This window comes from Podarcis muralis, chromosome 8 (genome assembly GCF_964188315.1).
Source record: "Podarcis muralis chromosome 8, rPodMur119.hap1.1, whole genome shotgun sequence".
Lineage (NCBI taxonomy): Eukaryota > Metazoa > Chordata > Lepidosauria > Squamata > Lacertidae > Podarcis > Podarcis muralis.
In genome coordinates, this window is record NC_135662.1 from 7,825,275 (window position 1) to 7,852,383 (window position 27,109).

Below are 27,109 nucleotides of genomic sequence, written 5' to 3' on the forward strand. Positions count from 1 at the left end.
GCGCTGAGGGCCTTCTGGTGGTTCCCTTGCTGCGAGAAGCCAAGTTACAGGGAACCAGGCAGAGGGCCTTCTCGGCAGTGGCACTCACCTTGTGCAACGCTTTCCCACCAGATTCCAGAGAAAAACAACTACCAGACTTTTAGAAGTCATCTGAAGGCAGCCCTGTTTAGGGAAGCTTTTAATGTTTAACAGACCAGTGTATTTTAATATTTTGTTGGAAGCCGCCCAGAGTGGCTGGATGTGCGTGGTATAATAATAATAATAACAATTATTATCATTATTATTAATGACCAACTGTACATAAGCCTGTAAGAAAACCCCTCCTGGATCAGACCCAAATGCCCATCTAGTCCTGTTCTCACAGCGGCCAACTGGATGCCAATGGAAAGCCCATTAACAATGGTGCTACATGGTGACTTATTGTAGGTGTTCATGCATTGACTTTTGAGATGATGCAGTCACGGTCCACTCTGAGATTTAACTTCTAGAGCAGCTGAGCTCTGAATACACATTAATAACATGTTTAAAACAAATTTATTTGATTTTTCAAAAAACAAATACAAACTCAATTGCCATTAAAAATCTTATACGGCAGTACAGCTAATGGTGATTGTTTTATCCATTGTATCTAGACATACACTTAGGTGTTCGACATTCAAACATATTACTTAATGCAACCTCTCCACTGAGACTATTCAGTGGTTGGTATATGGAGGTCTTGGTTTTGGTCATTAACATAGTTAAAGAAGACAAACTTAAGAGGGCAAAAGAGAGAGGGGACAAATAGAGGGGGGAAACGTTTGGGGAAATATTGGAACACAATGCTTTAATAACTTGTGACCCATTGGGTTGAGCACAACCTGCTCCTTGTGTATTGTGACTCCATATTTGTGGCCCCGCACAGCAAAGCAAGAAATTTATCTTGACTCTTGTGACTCTCAGTATATCGAGAGTATATTGGTTGAGCTTGATGGTCCAGAAGTTGTGAACACCTGACATAGGTAAGGTATGGAATTCATTCACATGTGATGCACTGATGGCCGCCAAATTAGAAGGCATTAAAAGAGCATTGGACACATTTATAGAAGGTAAAGCCATCAATGGCTATTAAACACAATGGCTAAGTTCTATCTCCACTGCTGAAGTCAGGATGCCTTTGAATATTGGTTGCTGTAAATCATGTGGGGAGAGTGTTCAGATTCAGCTTGTGGGCTTCCCATTGGCATCTCTTTGGTCACATTGAGAATCGGATGCTGGAATAGCTGGGCCCCTGGTCTGATCAAGCAGAGTTCTACCTATGATTTTAGTATGGCTGGTGTATCGCCACACAGCAGAGACCTATTTCTGCACTGGAATGAACTTTTCTTCCTCGTGTGAACAGGAGGGTAGCTTAGGTCGTCAAGTGATTCTGTGCAGAGGGAAGAATGTGAATGATTCAGGTTAGAGTGCAACATCTTCTGTCCTCCTAGGTCAAACAGATAATTTAGTAGAATGCCTCTTCAAATGCTCTGCCAAGGAAAATGGGGTAGGCTACAATTTTCTTCTCAGCCAGGGGACAAAGTGAAGAGGAACAGAAGCTACTCCAGAAGTGAATGGCTTCAAGCAACAGTTGATGTGGGAGAAAGCTACTGATGTTTTGCAAAAGGATAGGTCTTGCACCTTGATTTCGAGTGGAGAGACAGTATTGAAGGGAGAAGATTAACAGGTGCAATGACTCCTTCTATCATGCTGCTAGGAGCCCCTGCCAAAACTCTCACTTTGGCTCAGCTCTGAAAGGCCCAAGAGACTTTCCCTGATGCTGAAGCTGGCAACCATAAGCGAGAGCAATTACCTTCCTGTAGCCTTTAATGGCCTCAATAACAAAGCTGTGTTATCTGAGACTCCAGGGAGGTCTCCTTTGCCAGAGTGCTCTGTCACTCAGTAACTGACTCTTCCTTCGTTCCCAAGACATCCTGTGCTTTTCATGCTTCTCTTAAAGGATGAAATCACCTATGTGGCCCAAATAATGGGTTTGTTACAGAGTGGCGGACTTGACACTATTTATGTAATTAGCAGTTGTGAGAATGAGTTTCTTTTTAAAGTAAATAGTGTGAGGGTCTTGGTGGAAATTGGGATCCTGGTGGTCGGGGTAGGTTCATCAGAAAGGGATGTAAGAGAAATGCTCTTGGTCTGAATGCTCTTGGTTCACTGTATCCTCTTTGGTTCATAAGTGCAAAATTCGGTATATGCATAAAATTCACCACCCTGAGGTTTGTAGCTTTCCTTCCAGAATGGTATCCCAATTTGTAGATTCCAAGCTTTAAAACAGTCCACTCCAAACACTGCTTGTGGGTTTTGACTAGCTTATCCCTTCAGTGAATTTTAGGATTGTGTTTTATTTTTATTATGAAGCCTTTTTAACCCACTGTGTTTTATCATTCTAGGGTGAAAGAGGAGCCCAAGGATTACCTGGGCTGATGGGCGAAAGAGGAGAAAAGGTAACAATCTATTCAAAATAGGGAGAGAATAAAAAAATCTGCCAGGAATTTCCAGCTACACAAGTGGTGGACTGATACATGTGAACTAATAAAATTTGGACTTTGTGAAGGACTTTTCCTAAAGATCGTCTGCTATTCAGCTTAATGGTCAGCCATACAGTTTTTAGCAGCACAACAATCCCTAAAACACCACAAATAACATGACACAAAGCACAATGCAAAGCAACAACAGTGAATCCTAGCACACATCATCAACTTGGCATCTATCCCTTGAACCTCCAGGAGACCTTTCTAGACTTTCTGCACCTGGGCAATGAATCTTGCCCCTACTAATGTAATGGAACTTAAACCCTGAATCTTATCATTCTTATTCACTCCCCTGACCTAAGTTAACAACTTTCCAAGCAGTTTCTTCCTTGGCAAATTACAGATGGTCCAATGCAGTACACAGTGACAAAAGAACTTAAGTTCCAGCCATGCCCCCATAAATAAGTTGTGCAGTAATTATCCCCTTTTGCATTGCCCTTCTGCAAATTCAGAGGATGTAGTTTGAAGCTTCTAGAACTGAGCATGTCGTAAAGAAAAATGAACTTTCCACTCCACTCAAACATATCTTCCCCAGCCTCATCCAATATTGCAATAACTGGTGGAAGATGATTGTTATTTTTTTGTAATGTGAATTATATGCTATGGCTGCAGCATTTCTAAATACACTTCCTAACTTAAGCAGCTAATATAACCACATAGTCCAAATTGAAAGTTCTTAATGAGGCGTCACATGGACACAGCCAATTATGGTGCATAACACCACTGCCCATGCATCTTAATTTTTCCAAATAGCTGTTTAATAGAACAGCTTTGTTGCCAGAAGTTTCTCTTCTGAGGCTGTAGGCAGAAGGGCTTCAGAAGGGCTTCAGCTCAGCTTTCTTCCAACATGTCCTAAATATCGTAGTTGTTTGCATACTATATTGCTGGTTTATTTCATCTTGCTCATCAGCAAACCTGCAATAAACTAACAATATAGTTTATTGCAAAGCCAGTTAGATGAGAGTAATTTGGAGAGAAGCAATAGCGGTTTGTGGGTCTCATGTCCTCTTGTGCAGGAATGAAGAGTGGTGTTCTCCTACTCCTCTGCAATTCAATTTGCCACCTGGAATCTAGAGTGCAACAGTCCAATATGATGTGGTTTTGTCTAGACTTGGCTGTGGATGAGACAGAAAGGGGAGGGTGTCTCTTGTCTATCCAGGCCACTGGGACAGCACCCCCTTGTCATTCTGGCAGACACTTAGCTGTTAATAAATACAGTGCTTAATACCAGAAATTTGGTTTGGGGGTTGGGGTTGGGCAACGAGTCCCCTCTGAGACCTCACATTAATTTCACTTGTGTTGCAAATGATTAGACCTGCCAATGTACATTATTCATGTGCTTCTGCTTTCAGCTGGTGCTAATTTGATGCTGATGATGCTTGCCCATTAATGCATTTATGTTAATTCTTATTATTTCAGGGCTCCCTCGGCGCACCTGGCATCCCAGGGAGAGATGGTGCCAAAGGAGAGTCTGTAAGCTTTTCTCTTCCTCTCTTGTAATCTCCTTTTCTTTATATCATAAGCCAGATGCTACAAATCAATGTGCATTGAGTGGAGCATGTCTTGGGGATTAGTGTTGCCATTTTGAATGCATCCGAAACAAATGACAGCAGGTTAATAACCTCAGCAGGCCTCTCTTTGAGCCAAGGCAGCAGACAGACGTCATATGGATTAACTGCTCTTGGATGCTCCAAGGAAGAATGTGTGTTGATGTTCATTAGAGGGTTGTTAGAAATACTGGAGACATAACAAAGTGTATTGTGGGAGGTGGGGGAATCAACTATGGAAAGCTCAGGTGTTTATTTCACTCCAGGCACAAGTTTGGCAACCAACAATTTGAGGGACTTAAGCTCAGATGGCATCTACGTACGTTGTAACTGGAGCAACAAATGTGGTTTTTACTTTTGAACAGTAGGCTAGTATCTCTCTCTCTCTCTCTCTCTACACACACACACACACACACTTTATCATCATCCAGGCAAGCAAGCAATAGATCAGTGCTTCTCAAACTTGGATCTCCAGATGTTTTTGGACTACAATTCCCAACACCCCTGACCACTGGTATTGCTAACTAGGAATGATGGAAGTTGTAGTCCAAAAACAGCTAGAGACCCAAGTTTGAGAAAGAGTGCAATAGATCAAGGTCACATTCAAGCTAGGCAAAAAGATTAAAGGAGGGTGTAATGGAAGGGCAGTGGGGGGGATGTAGTCTGGCCATATGAAGGGACTCAGAGGGGTGCATTTGGCTCTATGCTTGAGGTTCCTTATCACTAAGTCAAAGGATCTTGTCACATCAAGGATTGGAAATATATCTCAGATCATTGGAGAGCTTGCAAGTCAGAGGCAGGAGACCTGAGTAGATGAACCACATTCCAGTTTCAGTAAATATTAAATCCTCATGCTTTGCTTTCAGCATTCAACAATTTATAAAATGTGTAGTTTTTTGCAACAAACATGCTATGCTTTCTCTTTTGAGGGAGAACCTGGACTTCCTGGAGCAGTTGGCCTCCCCGGACCACCAGGGCTGAAGGTGAGCAGAGGGATCAAAGAGGATCATGAATGAAATTAAGGGCACCTTTACAAATGATTGATTGAATGATTCGTTATGAGAGCCCACCCTTGTACTTAGGGTGCCTTCCAACTTCTGCAAAAGAACAAGTACCACACTTCCAGTTGGGCTCCTCTCACCCATGCCCAATATTGTCTTTTCCCTTCCTAATTTCCATTATGTATACAGACTTTTAATTAGGGGGGGAGGGAGAGATCTTACCTGCATACAAAACTCAAAGGCAATTCCTCATCTCATCTCATCCTTTTCCTTAACCTAACTTTCTAACCCTCCCCAAGCTCACCTCTTACCGAGCACTCTATGTGTGGGTACATAAAGTGTTGTTCCTGTCCCATCAAGGACTATATAACCTTTAGAGGACATCTGACGGCATCCCTGTATAGGGAAGCTTTTTAAGGTGTACTGTTTTATGTTTTTATATATGTTGGAAGCTACCCAGAGTGTCTGGGGCAACCCAGTCAGATGGTTGGGGTACAAAGAATGTTGTGGTGGTTATTGTTGTTGTTGTTGTTACTGTTTGCTCTTCCTGTTCAGTTTCTGTTTGCACTAGCTTGGTTTCACCTTAAGCATGCCCACATTTCATTGGATGCCAGGAACACTCACCCTCCTGAACAGAGGAGAGGTGCAAAGGGTTTCTCTCCACGAATGAGTGTGGTAGTGATTGATGTTTGTGCCCACCTCATTAATGACAGACATACCCACAATTTTGTGGTTTTCTCTCTTTTTCTTCTCATCTCCCCAATGACAACCATTTTGTGCTATGTCTGTTGATGGGCCTCAACCATAACTCTTGCTACCAGCTGCCAAATCAGTAAATTCCAGGACGAAGAACAGGAACAGAATTTGCTGACAAGTAATTTGATTTTTTTAGTTGTTGTTGTTTAGTCGTGTCCGACTCTTCGTGACCGCATAGACCAGAGCACGCCAGGCACTGTTGTCTTCCACTGCCTCCCACAGTTTGGTCAAACTCATGCTGGTGGCTTCGAGAACACGGTCCAACCATCTCGTCCTCTGTCGTCCCCTTCTCCTTGTGCCCTCCATCTTTCCCAACATCAGGGTCTTCTCCAGGGAGTCTTCTCTTCTCACGAGGTGGCCAAAGTATTGGAGCCTCAGCTTCATGATCTGTCCTTCCAGTGAACACTCAGGGCTGATTTCCTGAAGAATGGATAAGTTTGATCTTCTTGCAGTCCATGGGACTCTCAAGAGTCTCCTCCATTACCAGAATTCAAAAGCATCAATTCTTCGGTGATCAGCCTTCTTTATGGTCCAGCTTTCACTTCCATACATCACTACTGGGAAAACCATAGCTTTTACTATACAGACCTTTGTTGGAAAGGTGATGTCTCTACTTTTTAAGATGCTGTCTAGGTTTGTCATTGCTTTTCTCCCAAGAAGCAGGCGTCTTTTAATTTCATGGCTGCTTTCACCATCTGCAGTGATCATAGAGCCCAAGAAAGTAAAATCTCTCACTGCCTCCATTTCTTCCCCTTCTATTTGCCAGGAGGTGATGGGCCCAGTGGGCACGATCTTCGTTTTTTTGATGTTGAGTTTCAGACCATATTTTGTGCTCTCCTCTTTCACCCTCAATAAAAGGTTCTTTAATTCCTCCTCACTTTTTGCCATCAAGGCTGTGTCATCTGCATATCTGAGGTTGTTGATATTTCTTCCCGCAATCTTAATTCCGGCTAGGGATTCATCCTGCTCAGCCTTTCGCATGATGAATTCTGCATATAAGTTAAATAAGCAGGGAGACAATATACAGCCTTGTCGTACTCCTTTCCCAATTTCTTTTTTTTTTAGTTAGTTAGTTTTATTATGTACAGCAGAGTAAAGCACAGCTTTGTACAGTTACTATATACACAGATGAGATTCAAACTCGTATTCCAAACTCAACACTCTAACAACAAACTGCTGTGTCATACTGCTTATAAGGAAGAATTAACCAATCACCAGCTGTTGCTAGTCTCCAAGCAGACTTTCTCACGTACTCTGTTTAACTTGGCTTGTTGCCAACCCACTAATTGTCTACTCCCAAAGCTGCACGAACTCAAAGTCTCAACAATGGCATGTCCCCATGGCAGGTTATGTCATGTCCCCACAAAATTCATTTTGTGATATCCCCCACAGCAGCCATTTTTTGACTGGCGCCCATGACACATTCTCAGTATGTCTACTGGCCCAGAAGGCTGGCGTACCCTGCTCAGTGTGTAGTCTTACCTGTGTAAATGGCTATTTCAAGCTTAAAATTTGGACATGTGGTTGCCACAACAAAGCATACAGTCACAAGGATAAAGAAGGCAGTACTCCACTATTATGTGAACTGACCCTTACGTGTTAGGTGATGATCCAGAGATGTATTCTGAAGATGTGGGACTCATCAATGTCATTTCCCATCCTTCCTCTCCAGTCTGTTTTAAGATTCAAGCAGTTGTTTTTTACCAGGAACAGCAGAGAGATGCTTTTGCTCACTGGATTATGGAATTCCCCTTCTAATAAGTTTGACTACTGTGATCACAGTCAGAGAAGATGATGCAAATTCATTATTTTCTCCAGTACACAAGTTGCCTTAGGTTTATTCTGCGACAGTCCCGATCTTTGTTTCTTTCTATATATTTCTCGTCAGGGGTCAGATGGTCAGCCAGGCCCCCCAGGACACCAAGGATACGTTGGAGCACCAGTAAGTTGTGATTTTATTATTTAATACTTAACCTGCCCAATGTTCCATAAATAAGCCAACATCCTATGAGTGTTCGGCGTGATTTGTAAAATCCATTCATGTGGTAGATGGTTGCCTGATACTCAAATGTGGCCTTGCCAGCACATAAGGACAGTTGGCAACATTTCTGTACATAGATAGCTCTGCTTCGGCAAGGCTTAGTTATACACTCGGTTATTTTATCTTTAACAATACTTTCCACTAGTTAAAAGTTCACCGTTCACTTGTTGAAACCTTCCCTTGCTTTCCTTCAGCTACAGATGCACATTTCACTGGAGAAGGTCATTCAGTTTTCCCCGTCCTCATTATCTTGGTTATAAAGACTTCACAATCATTCCTTTTAGGTCTCAGAACAGCTCAACAATCCCAATGGATGGCTGATCAGCTCATTGAGTACTCCAAGTCCAAGGCCAATTAGCATATGCAAAGGCGGTTTGTGGGAATAACATTATTGGTATATTATAGACAACTGCTTAGTAGGCAGAGCACTAAATCAGCATTTCCCTGGCACAGGAGCTGCAGCCCGTAATGAGTCACTGGGTACAAATTGCTAGCACATCAGTGACTCATCCAAGTTTCACTCTGGGTAGTGGAGGGAACGTTACAAAATCTTTTTTCTTCCCCATTTTTTCAGGGCCTGCAGGGAGAAAGAGGCGAAAAGGGACCCCGGGGAGACAAGGTATGGATCGTGTGTGTCAGATAACTTGTCAACAATCTGAGTGGAAGTGTTGAACATTCTTCCTCAAAAATGAATGCAAAGAACTGGGAAATCGAGGGTAAATGTATGCACAGTTTAGGGCCTCAGATTATAAGGGGCCTCTAAATACAAAAAAGGTTACTCGTTAGATTGCTAGATCTGAGGGAGCAATCCAGACCTTCCTAGTGTCCCTATCATCTATGGATGTCCCTGATTTAGAGACGCCATCCCAGTTTCCGATTTGATCCTAGAATGCCCCACTTTTCCTTAGGGTGTCCCTATTTTCACTGGAGAAGTGTTGGAGGGCATGGAGTTATCCGAACCCCAAGCCATCTGGAGGCAATTCAGTATAGGGGAGATATATTTTTTTTAAAAAAAATGTGTAATATTTTATTATGTTTTTATACATGTTAGAAGTTGCCCAGAGTGGCTGGGGCAACCCAGTAAGATATGTGGGGTGTAATTGGTAAAATTACTATTATGGAATGGAACGTCCCTATTTTCATTGGATAAATGTTGAAGGGTATCGCAATCCTATGCACAAAAAGAGGGCATAAAGCAAGCCAGTGTAAGGTAAGCCACCGTAAAGTTATACCAGATCAAAACATAATTAAGCAGTAGAAGAAATACTGCTACTTTGTCTAAGCTTGAAAAGGGGAAACCAAGCCTTTCAACTAGTGTTCTACACTGGTTTGCTAGGCCATGTGACCAAGCTGAATTGGCTTGGGTTCCCACCCCTACCATGCCCTCAGAAAAGTGATGGTGAGTCCCCTTTTGCCACCTCCTACACTGCCCCACCCTGTTGCCACCGCTGGAGAAGCACCGCTGGCATTGGTGCTGATTATCGGTGAGATCTCACTGATCTCCAGCTAGATCTCTCATGCTGTGTGAGAGATCTTGCCAGAAATCAGCACCACTTCTCTGCCAGTGGTGAGGTGTTGGGCATCTGGAGGGGCACCACCTCAAGATCTTCACCCCACCTCATGGTTGGGCCAACCCAAGTTATGCCGGTGTATCACTGGCTGAGTATGGGTAGGGGACTTATCATAGACTGGTCCAGGCTGTTTCAGGCATCAGCCAGCAGAATTGGAGATCTGCTGCATCCTAAGCTCTCATCATGACCAGGTTGTGGGGTACACTGAGGTCCAGCTCTGAGGGCCTTCTGGTGGTTCCCTCACTGTGAGAAGTGAGGTTACAGGGAACCAGGCAGAGGGCCTTCTCGGTAGTGGTGCCCACCCTGTGGAAATAAACCTTTAGAAGATATCTGAAGGCAGCCCTGTTTAGGGAAGTTTTTAATGTTTGATGTTTTATCACTTTATTATTATCATTAATAATATTCTGTCGGGAGCTGCCCAAAGTGGCTGGTGAAACCCAGCCAGATGGGTGGGGTATAAATTATTATTATTATTATTATTATTATTATTATTATTATTATTATTACCACCAAGATGGGTAGATGAGAACCAAAGAGGGAGTGATATAGTCAAAGACAGGCCAGAGTTGAGGTGAGGCTGCAGGAATCTGATGTCACTATTCATAAAGGCATGTTGCACAGACTGTGAAATGCAACTTACTAACCAAGCACGTTAGTATTGGTTCCTCAAGCCACATAAACCTGACTGGACTAAAGAGTTGTGGTTCTAGATCTGACGCTGCAGCATAGCCAAGATCCAGGGTGGAAATGCTCTCAGGTTCAGAACTGATGTGATGGCCCAGGATGTATGTCCAACGCTCAAGTCTTCATTCCTATTTCTTTGCTTAGGGAGAACCAGGTCTGGATGGTTTCCCCGGAAAGCCTGGTGTGGATGGGAAGCAGGTATGTGGACAATTCAAAGTGGTACAAAACCATTTTCTAGAATTAGTTGTGAATTTAGAGAAGAACTTGCATCTTGAAATCATCTGCTCACCCCCCAAAATATAGCCCCCCTACTCTATTTTCTGTCTGCATCACAGTGCAATCCTGTAAATGTTTACACTTATCCCAACTAAATAAATAGCAGACCAGATATCTGTTTCTAGATATGTATTTGAAAACCCTCCACCCTTTTTTCTATTTGTGCACATGTTTTTCACGTCTCCAAATATATCCTCTCCCCCCCCCCCAATTTAAGTTTGTTTTATATTTCAGTTCCTCCGTTTGTTAGCTCTTCTTCATTGTAGGCTAGCCTCAATTATACCATGGAGTAGTCCCTTATTTTTACAAAATATTGGAAAGTATATGCTACCATAATTATATGCTCTATCCTTCTGTGTAACCTCTTCGTCACCTTTAGGACTCAGTTGTTGTTGTTGTTGTTTAGTCGTTTAGTCGTGTCCGACTCTTCGTGACCCCATGGACCAGAGCACGCCAGGCACTCCTGTCTTCCACCGCCTCCCGCAGTTTGGTCAGGCTCATGTTGGTAGCTTCGAGAACACTATCCAACCATCTCATCCTCTGTCGTCCCCTTCTCCTTGTGCCCTCCATCTTTCCCAACATCAGGGTCTTTTCCAGGGAGTCTTCTCTTCTCATGAGGTGGCCAAAGTATTGGAGCCTCAACTTCACGATCTGTCCTTCCAGTGAGCACTCAGGTCTGATTTCCTTAAGAATGGATGCGTTTGATCTTCTTGCAGTCCATGGGACTCTCAAGAGTCTCCTCCAGCACCATAATTCAAAAGCATCAATTCTTCGCCGATCAGCCTTCTTTATGGTCCAGCTCTCACTTCCATACATCACTACTGGGAAAACCATGGCTTTAACTATACGGACCTTTGTTGGTAAGGTGATGTCTCTACTTTTTAAGATGTTGTCTAGATTTGCCATCGCCTTTCTCCCAAGGAGCAGGCGTCTTTTAATTTCGTGACTGCTGTCACCATCTGCAGTGATCATGGAGCCCAAGAAAATAAAATCTCTCACTGCCTCCATTTCTTCCCCTTCTATTTGCCAGGAGGTGATGGGACCAGTGGCCATGATCTTCGTTTTTTTGATGTTGAGCTTCAGACCATATTTTGCGCTCTCCTCTTTCACCCTCATTAAAAGGTTCTTTAATTCCTCCTCACTTTCTGCCATCAAGGTTGTGTCATCTGCATATCTGAGGTTGTTGATATTTCTTCCGGCGATCTTAATTCCGGCTTGGGATCCATCCAGCCCAGCCTTTCGCATGATGAATTCTGCATATAAGTTAAATAAGCAGGGGGACAATATACAGCCTTGTCGTACTCCTTTCCCAATTTTGAACCAATCAGTTGTTCCATATCCAGTTCTAACTGTAGCTTCTTGTCCCACATAGAGATTTCTCAGGAGACAGATGAGGTGATCAGGCACTCCCATTTCTTTAAGAACTTGCCATAGTTTGCTGTGGTCAACACAGTCAAAGGCTTTTGCATAGTCAATGAAGCAGAAGTAGATGTCTTTCTGGAACTCTCTAGCTTTCTCCATAATCCAGCGCATGTTTGCAATTTGGTCTCTGGTTCCTCTGCCTCTTCTAAATCCAGCTTGCACTTCTGGGAGTTCTTGGTCCACATACTGCTTAAGCCTGCCTTGTAGAATTTTAAGCATAACCTTGCTAGCGTGTGAAATAAGTGCAATTGTGCGGTAGTTGGAGCATTCTTTGGCACTTCCCTTCTTTGGGATTGGGATGTAGACTGATCTTCTCCAATCTTCTGGCCACTGCTGAGTTTTCCAAATTTGCTGGCATATTGAGTGTAGCACCTTAACAGCATCATCTTTTAAAATTTTAAATAATTCAGCTGGAATATCATCACTTCCACTGGCCTTGTTATTAGCGATGCTTTCTAAGGCCCATTTGACTTCACTTTCCAGGATGTCTGGCTCAAGGTCAGCAACCACACTACCTGGGGTATACGAGACATCAATTTCTTTCTGGTATAGTTCCTCTGTGTATTCTTGCCACCTCTTCTTGATGTCTTCTGCTTCTGTTAGGTCCTTTCCACTTTTGTCTTTTATTATGGAAATCTTTGTACAAAATGTTCCTTTCATATCTCCAATTTTCTTGAACAGATCTCTGGTTCTTCCCATTCTATTGTTTTCCTCTATTTCTTTGCATTGCTCGTTTAAGAAGGCCTTCTTGTCTCTCCTTGCTATTTTTTGGAAATCTGCATTCAATTTCCTGTATCTTTCACTATCTCCCTCGCATTTTGCTTGCCTTCTCTCCCCCGCTATTTGTAAGGCCTCGTTGGACAGCCACTTTGCTTTCTTGCATTTCCTTTTCATTGGGATGGTTTTAGTTGCTGCCTCTTGTATAATGTTACGAGCCTCCATCCATAGTTCTTCAGGCACTCTGTCCACCAAATCTAAATCCTTAAACCTGTTCCTCACTTCCACTGTGTATTCATAAGGGATTTGACTTAGATTGTATCTTACCGGCCCAGTGGTTTTTCCTACTTTCTTCAGTTTAAGCTTGAATTTTGCTATAAGAAGCTGATGATCTGAGCCACAGTCAGCTCCAGGTCTTGTTTTTGCTGACTGTATAGAGCTTCTCCATCTTTGGCTGCAGAGAATATAATCAATCTGATTTCGATGCTGCCCATCTGGTGATGTCCATGTGTAGAGTCGTCTCTTGTGTTGTTGGAAAAGCGTGTTTGTGATGACCAGCTTGTTCTCTTGACAGAACTCTATTAGCCTTTGCCCTGCTTCGTTTTGAACTCCAAGGCCAAACTTGCCAGTGGTTCCTTTTATCTCTTGACTCCCTACTTTAGCATTCCAATCCCCTATTATGAGCAGAACATCCTTCTTTGGTGTCATTTCTATAAGGTCTTGTAAGTCTTCATAGAATTGGTCAATTTCAGTTTCTTCAGCACCAGTAGTTGGTGCATAAACTTGGATTACTGTGATGTTAAAAGGTCTGCCTTGGATTCGTATCGAGATCATTCTATCATTTTTGAGATTGTATCCCAGTACAGCTTTCACCACTCTTTTGTTGACTATGAGGGCCACTCCATTTCTTTTACGGGTTTCTTGTCCACAGTAGTAGATATGATAGTCATCCGAACTGAATTCGCCCATTCCCGTCCATTTTAGTTCACTGATGCCCAAGATGTCAATATTTATTCTTGCCATCTCATTTTTGACCACATCCAACTTACCCAGGTTCATGGTTCTTACATTCCAGGTTCCTATGCAATATTTTTCTTTACAGCATTGGACTTTCCTTTCGCTTCCAGGCATATCCGCAACTGAGCGTCCTTTCGGCTTTGGCCCAGCCGCTTCATCAGCTCTGGATCTACTTGTACTTGTCCTCCGCTCTTCCCCAGTAGCATGTTGGACACCTTCCGACCTGAGGGGCTCATCTTCCAGCGTCATAACTTTTATATGCCTGTTGTCTTTGTCCATGGAGTTTTCTTGGCAGGGATACTGGAGTGGCTTGCCAGTTCCTGCTCCAGGTGGATCACGTTTGGTCAAAACTCTCCACTATGACCTGTCCATCTTGGGTGGCCCTGCACGGCATAGCTCATAGCTTCTCTGAGTTATTCAAGCCCCTTCGCCACGGCAAGGCAGTGATCCATGAAGGAGAGGACTCAGTTATACAGCTGCAAATATAACATTTTAAGTGTGTTTTATGTGCATTATGCAAATGGGACACTAGATGGCGATGGTGAGCTTATGGCAAATTCATTATGTATACCCCCCCCCCCAAAAAAAAAATTATAAACAAAAAACAGGAAAAAAATTACAGCGTTTTTCTATATGTGCCTAGATTCTACATTTGTGTCAGAACTGGATCCTGTCCATTTCTAACCATAACCAATAATTCACTCCAGAAGCAGCTGGCATGGGGGGTCGGTGGCAAAAAGTACCCTCCCAACAGTGGCATTGCTGCCAATTACCTGGATTGTGTGGGGATGGTTGCGTGGCAAGTTCCCAACCCCCCAGGTAGAAATAATGAGACATGACACAATTATTAAAGTTAATGGGCTAAAAAAAGGCCACAACTTTATTGGTTACAGGTGATGAGCGGTATTGGCTTAGGCATTGGTCCTAATTGACTATATCTGACTCCAGCCCATCTGCTTGAAGTCCAGGAAGGGTTAACCACCAGTAGGGGGAGTCTTGCTGATGCACATCAACTAGGAGCTCCCCCAGGGTCACCGATCGGGAACGTGCCTTAGACCCTAACCTTCCTAGGCTTCAGACAGGGCCATGCCCCCCAGAATCCTTTAACGGACTACCCTTCAATGTGGGGGGTAGGTGATGGCGCTACCTCGCCTCTTTCCATCTACAGAACTATTCCAATGCCTAACCGCCAATACCCTGAAAGTTGTGACAATTTGCTACGAGGTAGGTGAAAACCAAGTGACTGGTGGGTGCCAATTTGCCAAGTTGAAAAATTCCTACCAGGCCCCTCAATGGCAACCAACCGAGGTCCATAGCAAGGTCAAGGAACGAAAGCCTTATAGGGCGGGGGGGGGGACCGGAGCAGCTGGCGAGTACACAAAGAGGGAGATCCCCAGCTGTGTCCTGCCTTTAAGGGGCAGGCCACACCCCCGGAACGACCCGATTGGCCGGTCAGGAGGTGACGCAGCCGGGAATCCCCCAATCGTGCAGGGCTGGCTGGCCTCCCACCCCCTGAGCACGTGGAGGGGCCGTGAAGCCCGCAACCCCACCTCGTCCCTAAGGCGGAAGTGGCTTTGCCAGCAAGGTCAGAGCACACTTGGGTGGAGTCCGTCTGACACCTGGCATTGGCACTCCCTTGCAGCACCATCACATTTTCCAGGCAAATGGCCTTTGGAAGGATGGCTCTCTGCCCCTGCTCAACATTCCAGCTCAGGGGTCAGCAAACTTTTTCAGCCCACTGTCCCTCAAACCTTGTGGGGGGCCGGACTATATATTTATTTTATTTTTTTGGTGGGGGGGAGAACGAATTCCTATGCCCCACAAATAACCCAGAGATGCATTTTAAATAAAAGCACACATTCTACTCATGTAAAAATACACTGATTCCTGGACTGTCCGTGGGCCAGATTTAGAAGGCTATTGGGCCGGATCTGGCCCCCGGGCCTTAGTTTGCCTACCCATGTGCCAGCTGCTCCATGATTTCTGTTTATCTTCCTTCTCCTTAAACTCCATTGATGCATCTTTCTCCAGCACTGTATTTCAAGTTCTTTCCTCCTCCTCTTTTTCATATCCTTCATATGTTGCATTCATACAGAGCTATGCTTGCCATGTGTGTGTGTGTGTGTGTGTGTGTGTGTGTGTGTGTGTGTGTGTGTGTTGTAAATTAGGTTCATTTTCCAATGGTAAACTGTCAACTTGTGTTTCATATCCTTTCCCCTCTTAATTTCTGCCTTAGGTCTTTCATGGCACATCGTATTGCTCTCCAAATATTTAAAATGTGTGTATTTACTCCATTTGATCAGTACCTTTATATTACAGGAGAGCTGCTGCCCTATAAATAGTTACCTGGCGCGAAGTTCCATTATGTTTGCTGGGACTTACTTCTGCATGAACATGTGTATTATTGTGGCTGTGTGTTAGCTGAAAGTGATTCATGGTTCAGTGGATCCCAGATTCAATCCCTGGAATCACAAATTCACTAAAAAACCTTGGCTTGGAACACATGCCAGTGTGGTGTAGTGGTTAAGAGCGGTAGAATCGTAATCTGGTGAACGGGGTTTGCTTCCCTGCTCCTCCACATGCAGCTGCTGGGTGACCTTGGGTCAGTCACGTTCCTCTGAAGTCTCTCAGCCTCACTCACCTCACAGAGTGTTTGTTGTGGTAGAGGAAGGGAAAGGAGAATGTTAGCCGCTTTGAGACTCCTTCGGGTAGTGATAAAGTGGGTTATCAAATCCAAACTCTTCTTCTTCTTCTTCATGCATCCGAATACCTTTTGAGTGTTGCCTCATTCGATTTCAGGGCATCCAAGGGAGTCCAGGCCAACCTGGTCTCATGGGACCCAGAGGAGAGAAGGTGAGGTGTTGTCTGTGTAAATCTTGCCTCTGAGATGTGCTTGCTTACATATCACATTCCTGTGACGTAATGTAGGACAAACTCAGAACTCCTGTCCTCAAGATGGATTTCACTATATTCCCCATGTTATAATCCTGATGCAGCCCTGGCCATACCCAATTCCTACTCACTTTCCCTGTCTCATGTAAATCAGTTGGCCAGGTTGTACAAGGCTCTGTTGTTTACATGCCAACTTACGTTATGCTCAAGAAATGTCAGGAACTGGCGTGACAGCCTCACAGGCTGCAGAATGGCACATCAGAATTTAGATGATATATCAGATGCTCCCCCTCCCCATTTCCTATTTCCAAATCTAACAGAAAGAAAGAAGAAAGGAAAAGGTAACAATAATAGTAATCGTAATAATAACAATAATATTTATTGAATTTATATACCTGGGGGTCTCAGGGCAGTTCACAGAATAAAATCAAGATATAAGACCACGAAATAGGGGGCTTCTTATACGTGGGGGCGTCTTATATGGTAAAAAGAAAAATACGGTACAGTGGTGCCTCGCAAGACGAAATTAATTCGTTCCGCGAGTTTTGTCGTCTTGCGATTTTTTTCGTCTTGCGAAGCACGGTGTTGGGAAAGTTTTGGAAAAGCTTCAAAAATCACCAAAGTCTTTAAAAACCTCAAAAAAGGCTACCACACCGCGTGCTATGAGTTGCTCCTCGAAGTCAAGTCGCAACTGTATTAACGGTGTTAAGAAAAAGGAAACAAACTTGCAAGACGTTTCCGTCTTGCGAAGCAAGCCCATAGGGAAAATCGTTTTGCGAAGCAGCTCAAAAAACAAAAAAACCCTTTCGTCTAGCGAGTTTTTTGTTTTGCGAGGCATTCGTCTTGCGAGGTACCACTGCAATTATTGCAGACTAGGAGGATGTGTAAACTGCCCTACAATCAAATCAGAGCAAATGTTCGATGAAGATCAAACAAAGCTTTGCCAGTGTCTTAACTTTGTAAACTTAACTGGATTGTTTCCCCCCCCCCTCATTTGCTTTCTCATCTAGGGTGAAATAGGACCTCCAGGGAAGCCTGGCTCAGTGGTAAGAGCTGCTAACATTTGATCTATGTTTTGTGGCAGTTGACAAAACAAGTTCTCGTGAATGGGTGCTCAGGATCTCGAGAAATGCTAATATATGTTGGGCATTAATGCCTGAGCAGATCTTAGAAATGCTTTCTCATAGAATAGTTGGTGAACGATTTTCCTGAAGTTGAAATGTGAAGGACATGCCATACTGAAGAATTTTGTGGAAAGAGGCATGAAATCCTTGCCCGCTGTGAAATTTTCAGATTGGATGGTGGAAGGAAGTACAGAGGGCCCTTGGGGAGTGAGGTAATTTTTGCAGTACTCTGTTGACTTACATTCCAATGATCTTACTGCAGCAGAGTTTTTATACTTTTTCTTGCCTGCTTGGCTGCATAACTCCAACCAGCTAGATCTCAGGGGGGATGCAGAGCTCAGCTAAGTTTCCCCACCTGTGGGATAGAGAGTAGGGCAGAAACCCAGACTCCTCTCCCTTGTGCTACATATTTATCTTCTTCTGTTTCAGGTGCAGATGGAAGGTCTGAAAGGAGAGCAGGTAAGGTCTTTCTAAATATTTTTGCACTGTCAATAAAATAATAATAACCAGAAATCCCAATTTTCAAGAATGATCGCGCTGACTAAGTCAGTATGATAAAGTCAACCCAAACCGCAGAACCAATAAATCTGGGCTCAGTGGTTCGGAACCCTTTCCACTCTGGATAAACTTTATTTTGAATCAAAGGAGATACCGGCAAGTTGTTTATCTTCCCTCTAATAGCTTTTATCCAAGGGTTGCAGTCATCCAGCCCACACAGTTGTTGCTAGTTCACGAAAACTCCGAAATGAAATTGCTTTGTCTGTTTTCATTACCCGAGGAGAGCAGAGAGTGGAGGAGGAGACACTCTTCAGTGAGGTTTGCTGTCGATGCACTATCTGGAGTTGGTTTCAATTGTTGCTGCAAAGTTTATATTCTTCTGTTCCCTCTTTTTTTGACCTACAGCGGTTCAGAGCTAGCAAAGCAAATAAAGGTGTACTCTGAAAAATAGTATAGTGGGTGAAATCTTTGGCAGGTTTACCTGGAAGTAAGACCTTTCTAAGGGAGGCAGGTGGCGCTGAGCCCCTTGGGCTTTCCGATCAGAAGGTTGGTGGTTCGAATCCCCGCGGCGGGGTGAGCTCCCGTTGCTTGACCCCAGCTCCTACCAACCTAGCAGTTCGAAAGGACGTCAAAGTGCAAGTAGATAAATAGGTACTGCTCTGGCGGGAAGGTAAACGCTGCACTGCTCTGATTTCATCAGAAGCGGCTTAGTCATGCTGGCCACATGACCCAGAAAAACTGTCTGCGGACAAACGTTGGCTCCCTCGGCCAGTAAAGCAAGATGAGCGCCACAACCCCAGAGTCGTTCACAACTGGACTTAACTGACAGGGGTCCTTTACCTTTACCTTTAAGACCCTTCTAGGATCAGATTGTATGTTATGATAACAACAACAACAACAACAACAACAACAACAACAACAACAACAACAATTTATTTATACCCCGCCCATCTCTGGGCAGCTTGAAACAAAATATTAAAATACAGTAAAACATCATACATTAAAAGCTTCCCTAAACACCTTCAAATGTGAGAGAAACAAATGCTGGTCCACCATTCTTTAGCAACTTTTCAGAAACGTGACCAATTTAAATTATGGAGAGTCACCCTTTGTTTAAACAAACAACTACTTTCCAGCATACAAATCTCTTAGTATGGCTTTAGCACAGGGATGAGGAAACTGTGGTCCTCCACTTGTGGTCAGGCTCCAATTCTCATCAGCCCCAGTCATCACAGCCAATGGTCAGGGATGATGGAGCTGCCATTCAGAGGTAGGGGTGAGCCACTATGCTAGCTTCCTGTGGCAAGTGGGTCACTGCTGCTTTCCAGGAGGGAGAGGGAAAGGAGGAGGTGTCTGGAAGGTTGGCATAGGCTAAATGCACCAGCAGCAGTGCCATATAGGCTCTGTCAGTGTGTTTGCACCGCAACAACCTCCCCATCGCTTAGTCCCTCCCCTTCTCCTTCCTGGTAAGCAAATGCCACCTACCTGTCAGGAAGGCAGCACATCAGCTCTGCCCCATCCAGTGAACCAATTATTCCATGCACCATCACAAGCAGCTGAGATGGAAGGAACGGAAAGTCTTCATGTTCGCTCAGCCTCGGGTTTTGGCAAATCTCCAAAGGCAGATAATCTGTTCCTATGGAACAGCCTCCAAAACACTGAAATGCATGTTTGCATCAAGTAGACCTCACATGTAGATTTAAACTCATAAATTGATAAGAGGATTGATAAAGGAAAAGGAGTACAGGAGAGGATGCAAAGCGGGGCGGGGAGATACATCTTGTACATATCTATCTGTATCCAGTGTGGTGTAGTGGTTAAGAGCGGTAGACTAGTAATCTGGTGAACCAGGTTTGATTCCCTGCTCCTCCACATGCAGCTGCTGGGTGACTTTGGGCTAGTCCCACTTCTCTGAAGTCTCTCAGCCCCACTCACCTCACAGAGTGTTTGTTGTGGGGGAGGAAGGGAAAGGAGACTGTTAGCCGCTTCGAGACTCCTTCGGGTAGTGATAAAGTGGGATATCAAATCCAAACTCTTCTTCTCCTCTTCCTCTTCTTCTTCTTCAGGTAGGTAGCCGTGTTCGTCTGACGCAGTTGAAATATATATAAAAATTAAAAAAATAATGTCCAGTAGCACCTTAGAGACAAACTAAGTATGTTCTTGTTATTATTATTGTTTATTTTTTTATAGCTATCTGTAGTTTGGCATCTTTATAACTTTTTGCAATAAGTTTTTAAATGTAGGCAGCTGTCCACAGTTGAGCTTCCTCAATTCCCTTGCTCAGATCAATACGATACACTGCTGAAGGAATTCATTTTAGATGCAACATAAAGTTATTTTTTTAACCTTCTAATTTTGATTTGTTTACAGGGAGCTCCTGGCCCACGAGGTTCAATAGGCCCTCCTGGAACTCCAGGTATCCCAGTAAGTAATTTGCAACCTTCCCACTCTGAGTTGCTCATTTGTTCGTATTTTTAAATGTCTTGTGCAGTGATGGATTATGCAGAGCCCTGAATATGCTCAGGTCTGGTATGTTGGTTTGATTCTCAAACTAGGGTGTGAGAGGTCTTTGGTCCAAACCATGGACAAGCCCTGGATAAGACGGCAATATCGTTAATGTGAGATGTTTGTTGACACTGAAGCATGGTTCTTGCTTCAGATGCAAAGATCAGAAGTTTCAGACAAGCCCATGCAACCGATACAAAGGACTCCAGGAGCATGGAAATTGTACTTAAATTTCAAAGGAAGATATGCTCCTTTGACTTTCAGCCCACTTGGAATGCATGCTTCAGAACTCTAACCTGAGATTCAGTGCAGGGAAAATCTCTGCATCTGCACAGAGGCAGTTTCCCTTGCCTTCAGGGACAGAGGACAACAGACAAAGCTAAATATATGAACTAGAAGAACCAAGCCATGTTCCAAAATTGTGACACCAGTTCCCGAGATACCTTGCAGATCACTAACATAGCAGTAAACACTAACACCAGTAAAAGGAGGTGGAAGGGAATGGAAAACACAAGAAGTCCCAACAGTGGAGGAATGGCAGATGAAGATGATGGTCTTTTGGGAGCTAGCTGACCTGACCGGAAGAGTCCGTGACCAGAAGGAGGAGGAGTACCAGGAAGAATGGATGAAATTTAAAGAATATTTAATTAAATATGTTAAGATAATTTAAACAGAAATACTTGCAAATGCCAGATTGGCTTAGGATTTAGACATGTGGTTTTATATAATAATATGTTTAATGTTTATATGGAAAGTAAGAAAGAAGTTAATTGACTAAGTGAATTTTATGAGAAATTAGTTTTGGAAAACTGTTACAATGATATACAGTGAAATTCAGCCAGGGGGATTTGAGGAAGTCACCTAACAATGTTAATAATAGTGGAATAATTACAGTTAGGATTTATGTGTGTTTGTTTGTTTATAAATTTGGAAAATCAATTAAAAAAAACTGAATAAAAAGGAGGTGGAAGGGAAGCACAATGAGCTGTTGAGCACATGTTGAATGTGGAAACTGGTAATTTGCTGGTGCATTTTTTCCCTCTTCAATTTGATCACTTTGTTTAAATATTTTGTTTTTGTTGTCTGTAGGGCCCTCCGGGACCAGAAGGCAAACCAGGACCTGCCGGCTTACAAGGTCAAAGGGTGGGCAATGCTTCTACTTATGCATGCTCCAACTTGTTAGCACGGGGGAAATGCCTAAATTGTTTGTTAGTGTTTAATAGACTACTGTCAATAATTCTCACTGCCCTCCCTATTTCTATTCGCCCAAAAACGGGGGGGGGGGGAGTGTGGGGGAATCAGTTATACACATGTTGTTATGTAGACTGTTGTAATCAAAAGTCCAATCTTGATGGAGAGCAAAGTCCCATTTTGAGCATTAAAGTCTTTGTTTCTGTCTGTGCAGAGAAGGTGACCAGGATGAACAAGCGTTCCTTATAAGGAACAGCTGAGGGAGTTGAGCCTATATGAAGGGCTCCCAGTGTTATTAAGTTCATGATTCCTGTTTACTTAGCTTTTACTTAGCTTTGATTTTGGAAATGTTTCAGTGGACCTGGATGCAAACTGGCAGGAGCATGGAACATGGGGGAAGAGCCTGAAATGAGTGGGGGGAAGGATCTTGCAAAAGAGAAAGCTTTGCTGATCTAAGATGTGGGCTTGAAAAGGAAATGTCTGCATCCATAAAGAGAATGAGTTTTCCCTTGATTCTCTTCTTTTATTGGCAGCTCTTAGGAAGCAGATCTTACCGCATTCAACAAATGAGCACACAGCCCTGTGATTTAGATGTCATTCCCATTAATGGCAGCTCCTCTCACAAGATTTGCAGCCTTGAGTCATTAAAGGGCAGCATTCCATCAATGGGCCTCTGACATAACAGAATTCACTTGTCTTGAGAGCCCCCTATGACTGATTTTGCCATTAAGTGTAATGTCTTCTGATCTGTGCATTATCCAACACACTGTCAGAAGAGGAGTTTCCATTGAAAGATGAGACATGGGGGAGCCAGCTTCTGTTTTAAATGCCATCAACTGTGAACAATGCTCAGCAATGCTCAGCACTGTTGTAACCAGGTACATCAATGGTACCTGCGTCTAGACCTAGTTGCTTGAGCACATTTATGGCACTGCGACATCGCACACTGGGCTTGCTGCTGGGGACTCATCACAGCCCATCACCGATGCCTATCCTGGGCCCTTACGAAACCAAATGTTTCCCAAACCTCATTCCTATTGGGAAGCTGAGTTTGAGAGGCACCATTTACAACCCCCAGAATGCCCCTGATGTAATGCTGCCCCTGGGCATTGTGGGGAATTTAAATGGTGTTCCACCCAAATGGTCCTTTCACTAAGTCCTATCGCTTTCATTTCCAACTAAGAACCTCACTGAAGCTGCCACTTTAATTGCCCACAGTTCTCAAAGGTGATGCTGCGTCAGGGCATTGTGGGAAGTTTCAATAGTGGATTGTTGCTGCCCACTACTGTTGAGTAATCCCATTAGGAAGGCAGAGTTACCACCACAGAGCTCTTTCCTGATGGCCCCCTCAAACCTACAGCTGGCCTTCCTTGAGTGAGAAGCTGGAAGAGGTGAAAGCTACAATCTGGAGTGCAGCAGGGAGAAAAACATTGCTATATTTACCACCCAAATAGAGAAGACATATGACGTGGGGAGCCACCTGCAATTATGGAAGTCCCCTGTGTACTGGAAAATCTGAGCTTCTACATGGCAGAGACTGTCATGGTTGGAGGCAGCGATTCTTCTAAATACTGGCTGATGGAAATCAAAGGAGGGGAGAGGGATCTTGGGCTCGGGTCCTACTTATGGGTTCCCCACGGGCCATCAGGCCACTTTGAGAACCAGGATGCTGAACTGATCCAACAGGCTCTTCTCACATTCTTATGAATAGAATCATTATCCCCACTTCACACAATTGTCCTCTGACTCATGGAGAGCAAGAATGTCAACAAGGGTAGCAGAGCTGGCAGGCTAATTCCCATCTCCCCAGCGTGATTATTCCAATGCACATCAGAACACCTAATTGGGGCTCTGGAGAATATAGCACATGCACTGATTTTTTTTACATGGAAATTTTCATTTCTTGTAGCAATTATCAGGGCCTGGTATAATGTTGGTTCTTTCCAAAGATCCATTCCTAGTATAATGGAAGTTTGTCAGTGCACTCATCTGTCAGATATTACTGGGAGTCATCTACCTGTTGCATCAACCCTGAGCTCTGCGCTTTGGGAATAAAACTTGGCAGAGCAGTCCATCTGGTCCTGGATGTCAATCTTCAGTATTTTCTTCATGAAGCATTCACTCTCAGAGACCTGGACATTCAAGGATGGCAATTTTCCTATTTAAATAGGAGGAACTGGCCTGTTTACAGAATGGCCCTTTGTTAGGGATCATCAGGTTCAGAATATCCCAGCTCTCCTTGCTCCTTATTCAATCACAATAGCAAAATAGGAAGCTTATCCATTTAGCTCAATATTGTCAACAGCGACCAGCAGCTCTCCAGTTCTTGAGACGGGTCTCTTCCAGTCCTAAATGGAGATGCTGAGGATCAAAGCTGAGAGATTTTGCAGGCAAAGCATATGCTGTGGATCTGATACACAGCCTTCCCCATTATAGTTTGCTAACCTACAGTACTGTGTGGTCAATGGACTAGGCTAAACCCACAAATGTTTCCCCAGGACCTTCCCAAAGCCCGGGAACCTTCTGCCTGACTTAAGGAGGGAGGCACAATGCTCATGCATGACATCAGGACATCAGAAATCATATGCATGATGTCGGACCCCCTCATCAATCACCCTCGCGGGCTGGTGCCTCTGGCCCTAACTGTTCCCCTACAGAAAATTTCACCATGTGTCACTGCTAACGTTCTGCATCTAAAGTAGATGGATTTAGACACACATGCAGACATGGCCTTAGGGCCTAGACGTGTGTCCAAAATCAGCCAGGTACAGTCTTACCCAGAAGCCACTTTTCTCTGTTTTTACAGTGAGGGCACAAGTGAGCACATAGCAAGATGGCGACCCTGATAATGGATGACTTTAGGGGACTTACTCCAGATTCTTAGAACTGTCAAAACACTATCCGATTCAGTCCAAGTTTCTGCCATCTGGTTAAGAGTTTTCCTATGTGGAATTCATCTTTGGGAGAATGCAACAGTTTGGGCCTCCCCTATATTCATAGCGCCACATAATTTATACATACCAAGCTGGACAAAAAATTTTAATTAGTGTTCCTAACTCTCTGGGATCTAAATGTAAATTCACTTTTCTCCTGGCACGATTCCATCCTGCTTTAATAATGGGAATTGTATGAGGTTACCAAGAAGGAAATAATTTAATGAACCCCAAGATAATAAATCCTCATTTAGAAATGAGATGAGACCATCCCTCATAGATTTTGAATCTATACCTGAATGATAAAGTGATTTATTTATTTTATCCCCTTTGCGGCTTCCCTCTTCCAAAGCAAAAGGATAGCAGGTAAAATGGCTTGCGAAGAGAGCGGTGCAAAATTCCTTTTCGGAAGGAATATATAATTATTTCCCAAGTTGACGCCGCTCATTTGGAAAGGTAAGCTGTGCAAAATTGCCTCAGACACAAATCCAGCAAAAGAGCACAGATGGGGACGCTCCATGGGCTTGCCAGAAAGTTATTTTCTGATCATCTAATTCCCCCAAACTGGCAATTAGATTTTGCGATGGCTGAAACATAAATCTTGAGGAATGAGCTGCTGTGAATGCACTCCCTCGGTGGGCTTTCATTAGCTGCCTTGTTCCATTAGCCGCAAGAAAACACAGAAGAACATCTCTTGGACCCAGGACTGGATTAACTGCTAAAGGCAGAAAATTCTGAAGTGCACCGCTGGTTTACTGTATCCAAGGCTCCATGCACGTCATTTTCCTATCACAGCAGGACTTCTGTTTCCTCTCCTTCACCCACATGCTTCGCTATTATTATTATTATTAGTAGTAGTAGTAGTAGTAGTGGTATTAGTATTAACAATAATTTATTTATACCCCACCAATCTGGCTGGGTTTCCCCAGCCACTCTGAGTGGCTTCCAACAAAATATGAGTGGCTTCCAACAATAGTCTATTACACATTAAAAGCTTCCCTAAACAGGGCTGCCTTCAGATGTCTTCTAAAAGTCTGGTAGTTGTTTTTCTCTTTGACATCTGGTGGGAGGGCGTTCCACAGGGCGGGTGCCACCACCGAGAAGGCCCTCTGCCTGGTTCCCTGTAGCTTTGCTTCTCGCAGTGAGGGAACCGCCAGAAGGCCCTCGGCACTGGACCTCAGTGTCCGGGCTGGATGATGGAGGTGGAGACGCTCCTTCAGGTATACTGGACCGAGGCCGTTTAGGGCTTTAAAGGTCAGCACCAACACTTTGAATTGTGCTCAGAAATGTGCTCTGGAAGGTTCCCCATCTTGAGGATGCATGGGGGGGGGGGGCTGGATAAGGCAGGGACAGGAAAAGAAGCTTCCTTGTGCGCCCAGAAGTCCCCACGTATCCTCGTCCCCTTCGTCCTTCCCATGATGCTTACTGACTTTTGGCAGGGGGAAGGGTACTTAAAATATTTCCTAACCTGCCAAGGGTATAAAATTCATTGAACAATTCAACACTCTAATGAGAGAAGCAAGCAAAAACCCTGCAACCAATAAAAGAGAGTAAGCAGCAGCAAAATCGGCAACTAATCGACTTTTGGAAGAACTGTTTTAATTGCCCCATATGAAAGTAAACATAGGTAATTATGGGATGTCTTTGAAAACTTCATGGCAACAGTCGTAAAGGGCCTGTTTATGTTTTTGTGTCATGAATGAGGAAATTTTGTTAGATTCACAATTTGATGTGAGTATTTTGTGAAAGTAGTCTCAGTTGTGATTCTTGAACTGGTCTTTGACCATAATAATAAATTTGTTGTTGTTGTTTAGTTGTTTAGTCATGTCCAGCTCTTTGTGACCCCATGGACCAGAGCACGCCAGGCATTCCTGTCTTCCACTGCCTCCCGCAGTTTGGTCAAACTCATGCTAGTAGCTTTGAGAACACTGTCCAACCATCTCGGCCTCTGTCGTCCCCTTCTCCTTGTGCCCTCCATCTTTCCCAACATCAGGGTCTTTTCCAGGGAGTCTTCTCTTCTCATGAGGTGGCCAAAGTCTTGGAGCCTCAGCTTCAGGATCTGTCCTTCCAGTGAGCACTCAGGGCTGATTTTCTTAAGAATGGATAGGTTTGATCTTCTTGCAGTCCATGGGACTCTCAAGAGTCTCCTCCAGCACCATAATTCAAAAGCATCAATTCTTCAGCGATCAGCCTTCTTTATGGTCCAGCTCTCACTTCCATACATATTATTGATGTGAGCGTACCTGATTCAAACTTCCTGAACTGAATGTACAGAAACAGCTATCCTTCATAATTCAGACGTGTCCAAATTTTGCAATGTAGTTCGGCATCTGGTTGGCCGGTGTGAGAACAGGATGTTGGTCTAGATGG

The 27,109-nt window shown here is 43.8% G+C and overlaps 1 protein-coding gene across 1 annotated transcript in view; it reads left to right on the top strand.

Moving 5' to 3' along the window:
- COL22A1 (collagen type XXII alpha 1 chain) overlaps positions 1–27,109 on the top strand; it is a 195,080-nt gene that overhangs the window by 90,478 nt on the left and 77,493 nt on the right. The window contains exons 13-23 of the mRNA XM_077932713.1: positions 2,424–2,477; positions 3,984–4,037; positions 5,041–5,094; positions 7,757–7,810; positions 8,484–8,528; positions 10,309–10,362; positions 16,396–16,449; positions 17,499–17,534; positions 18,042–18,071; positions 20,481–20,534; positions 21,705–21,758. Coding sequence (XP_077788839.1) covers positions 2,424–2,477; positions 3,984–4,037; positions 5,041–5,094; positions 7,757–7,810; positions 8,484–8,528; positions 10,309–10,362; positions 16,396–16,449; positions 17,499–17,534; positions 18,042–18,071; positions 20,481–20,534; positions 21,705–21,758 — 543 coding nt within the window. The remainder of the gene's footprint in view (positions 1–2,423; positions 2,478–3,983; positions 4,038–5,040; positions 5,095–7,756; positions 7,811–8,483; positions 8,529–10,308; positions 10,363–16,395; positions 16,450–17,498; positions 17,535–18,041; positions 18,072–20,480; positions 20,535–21,704; positions 21,759–27,109) is intronic.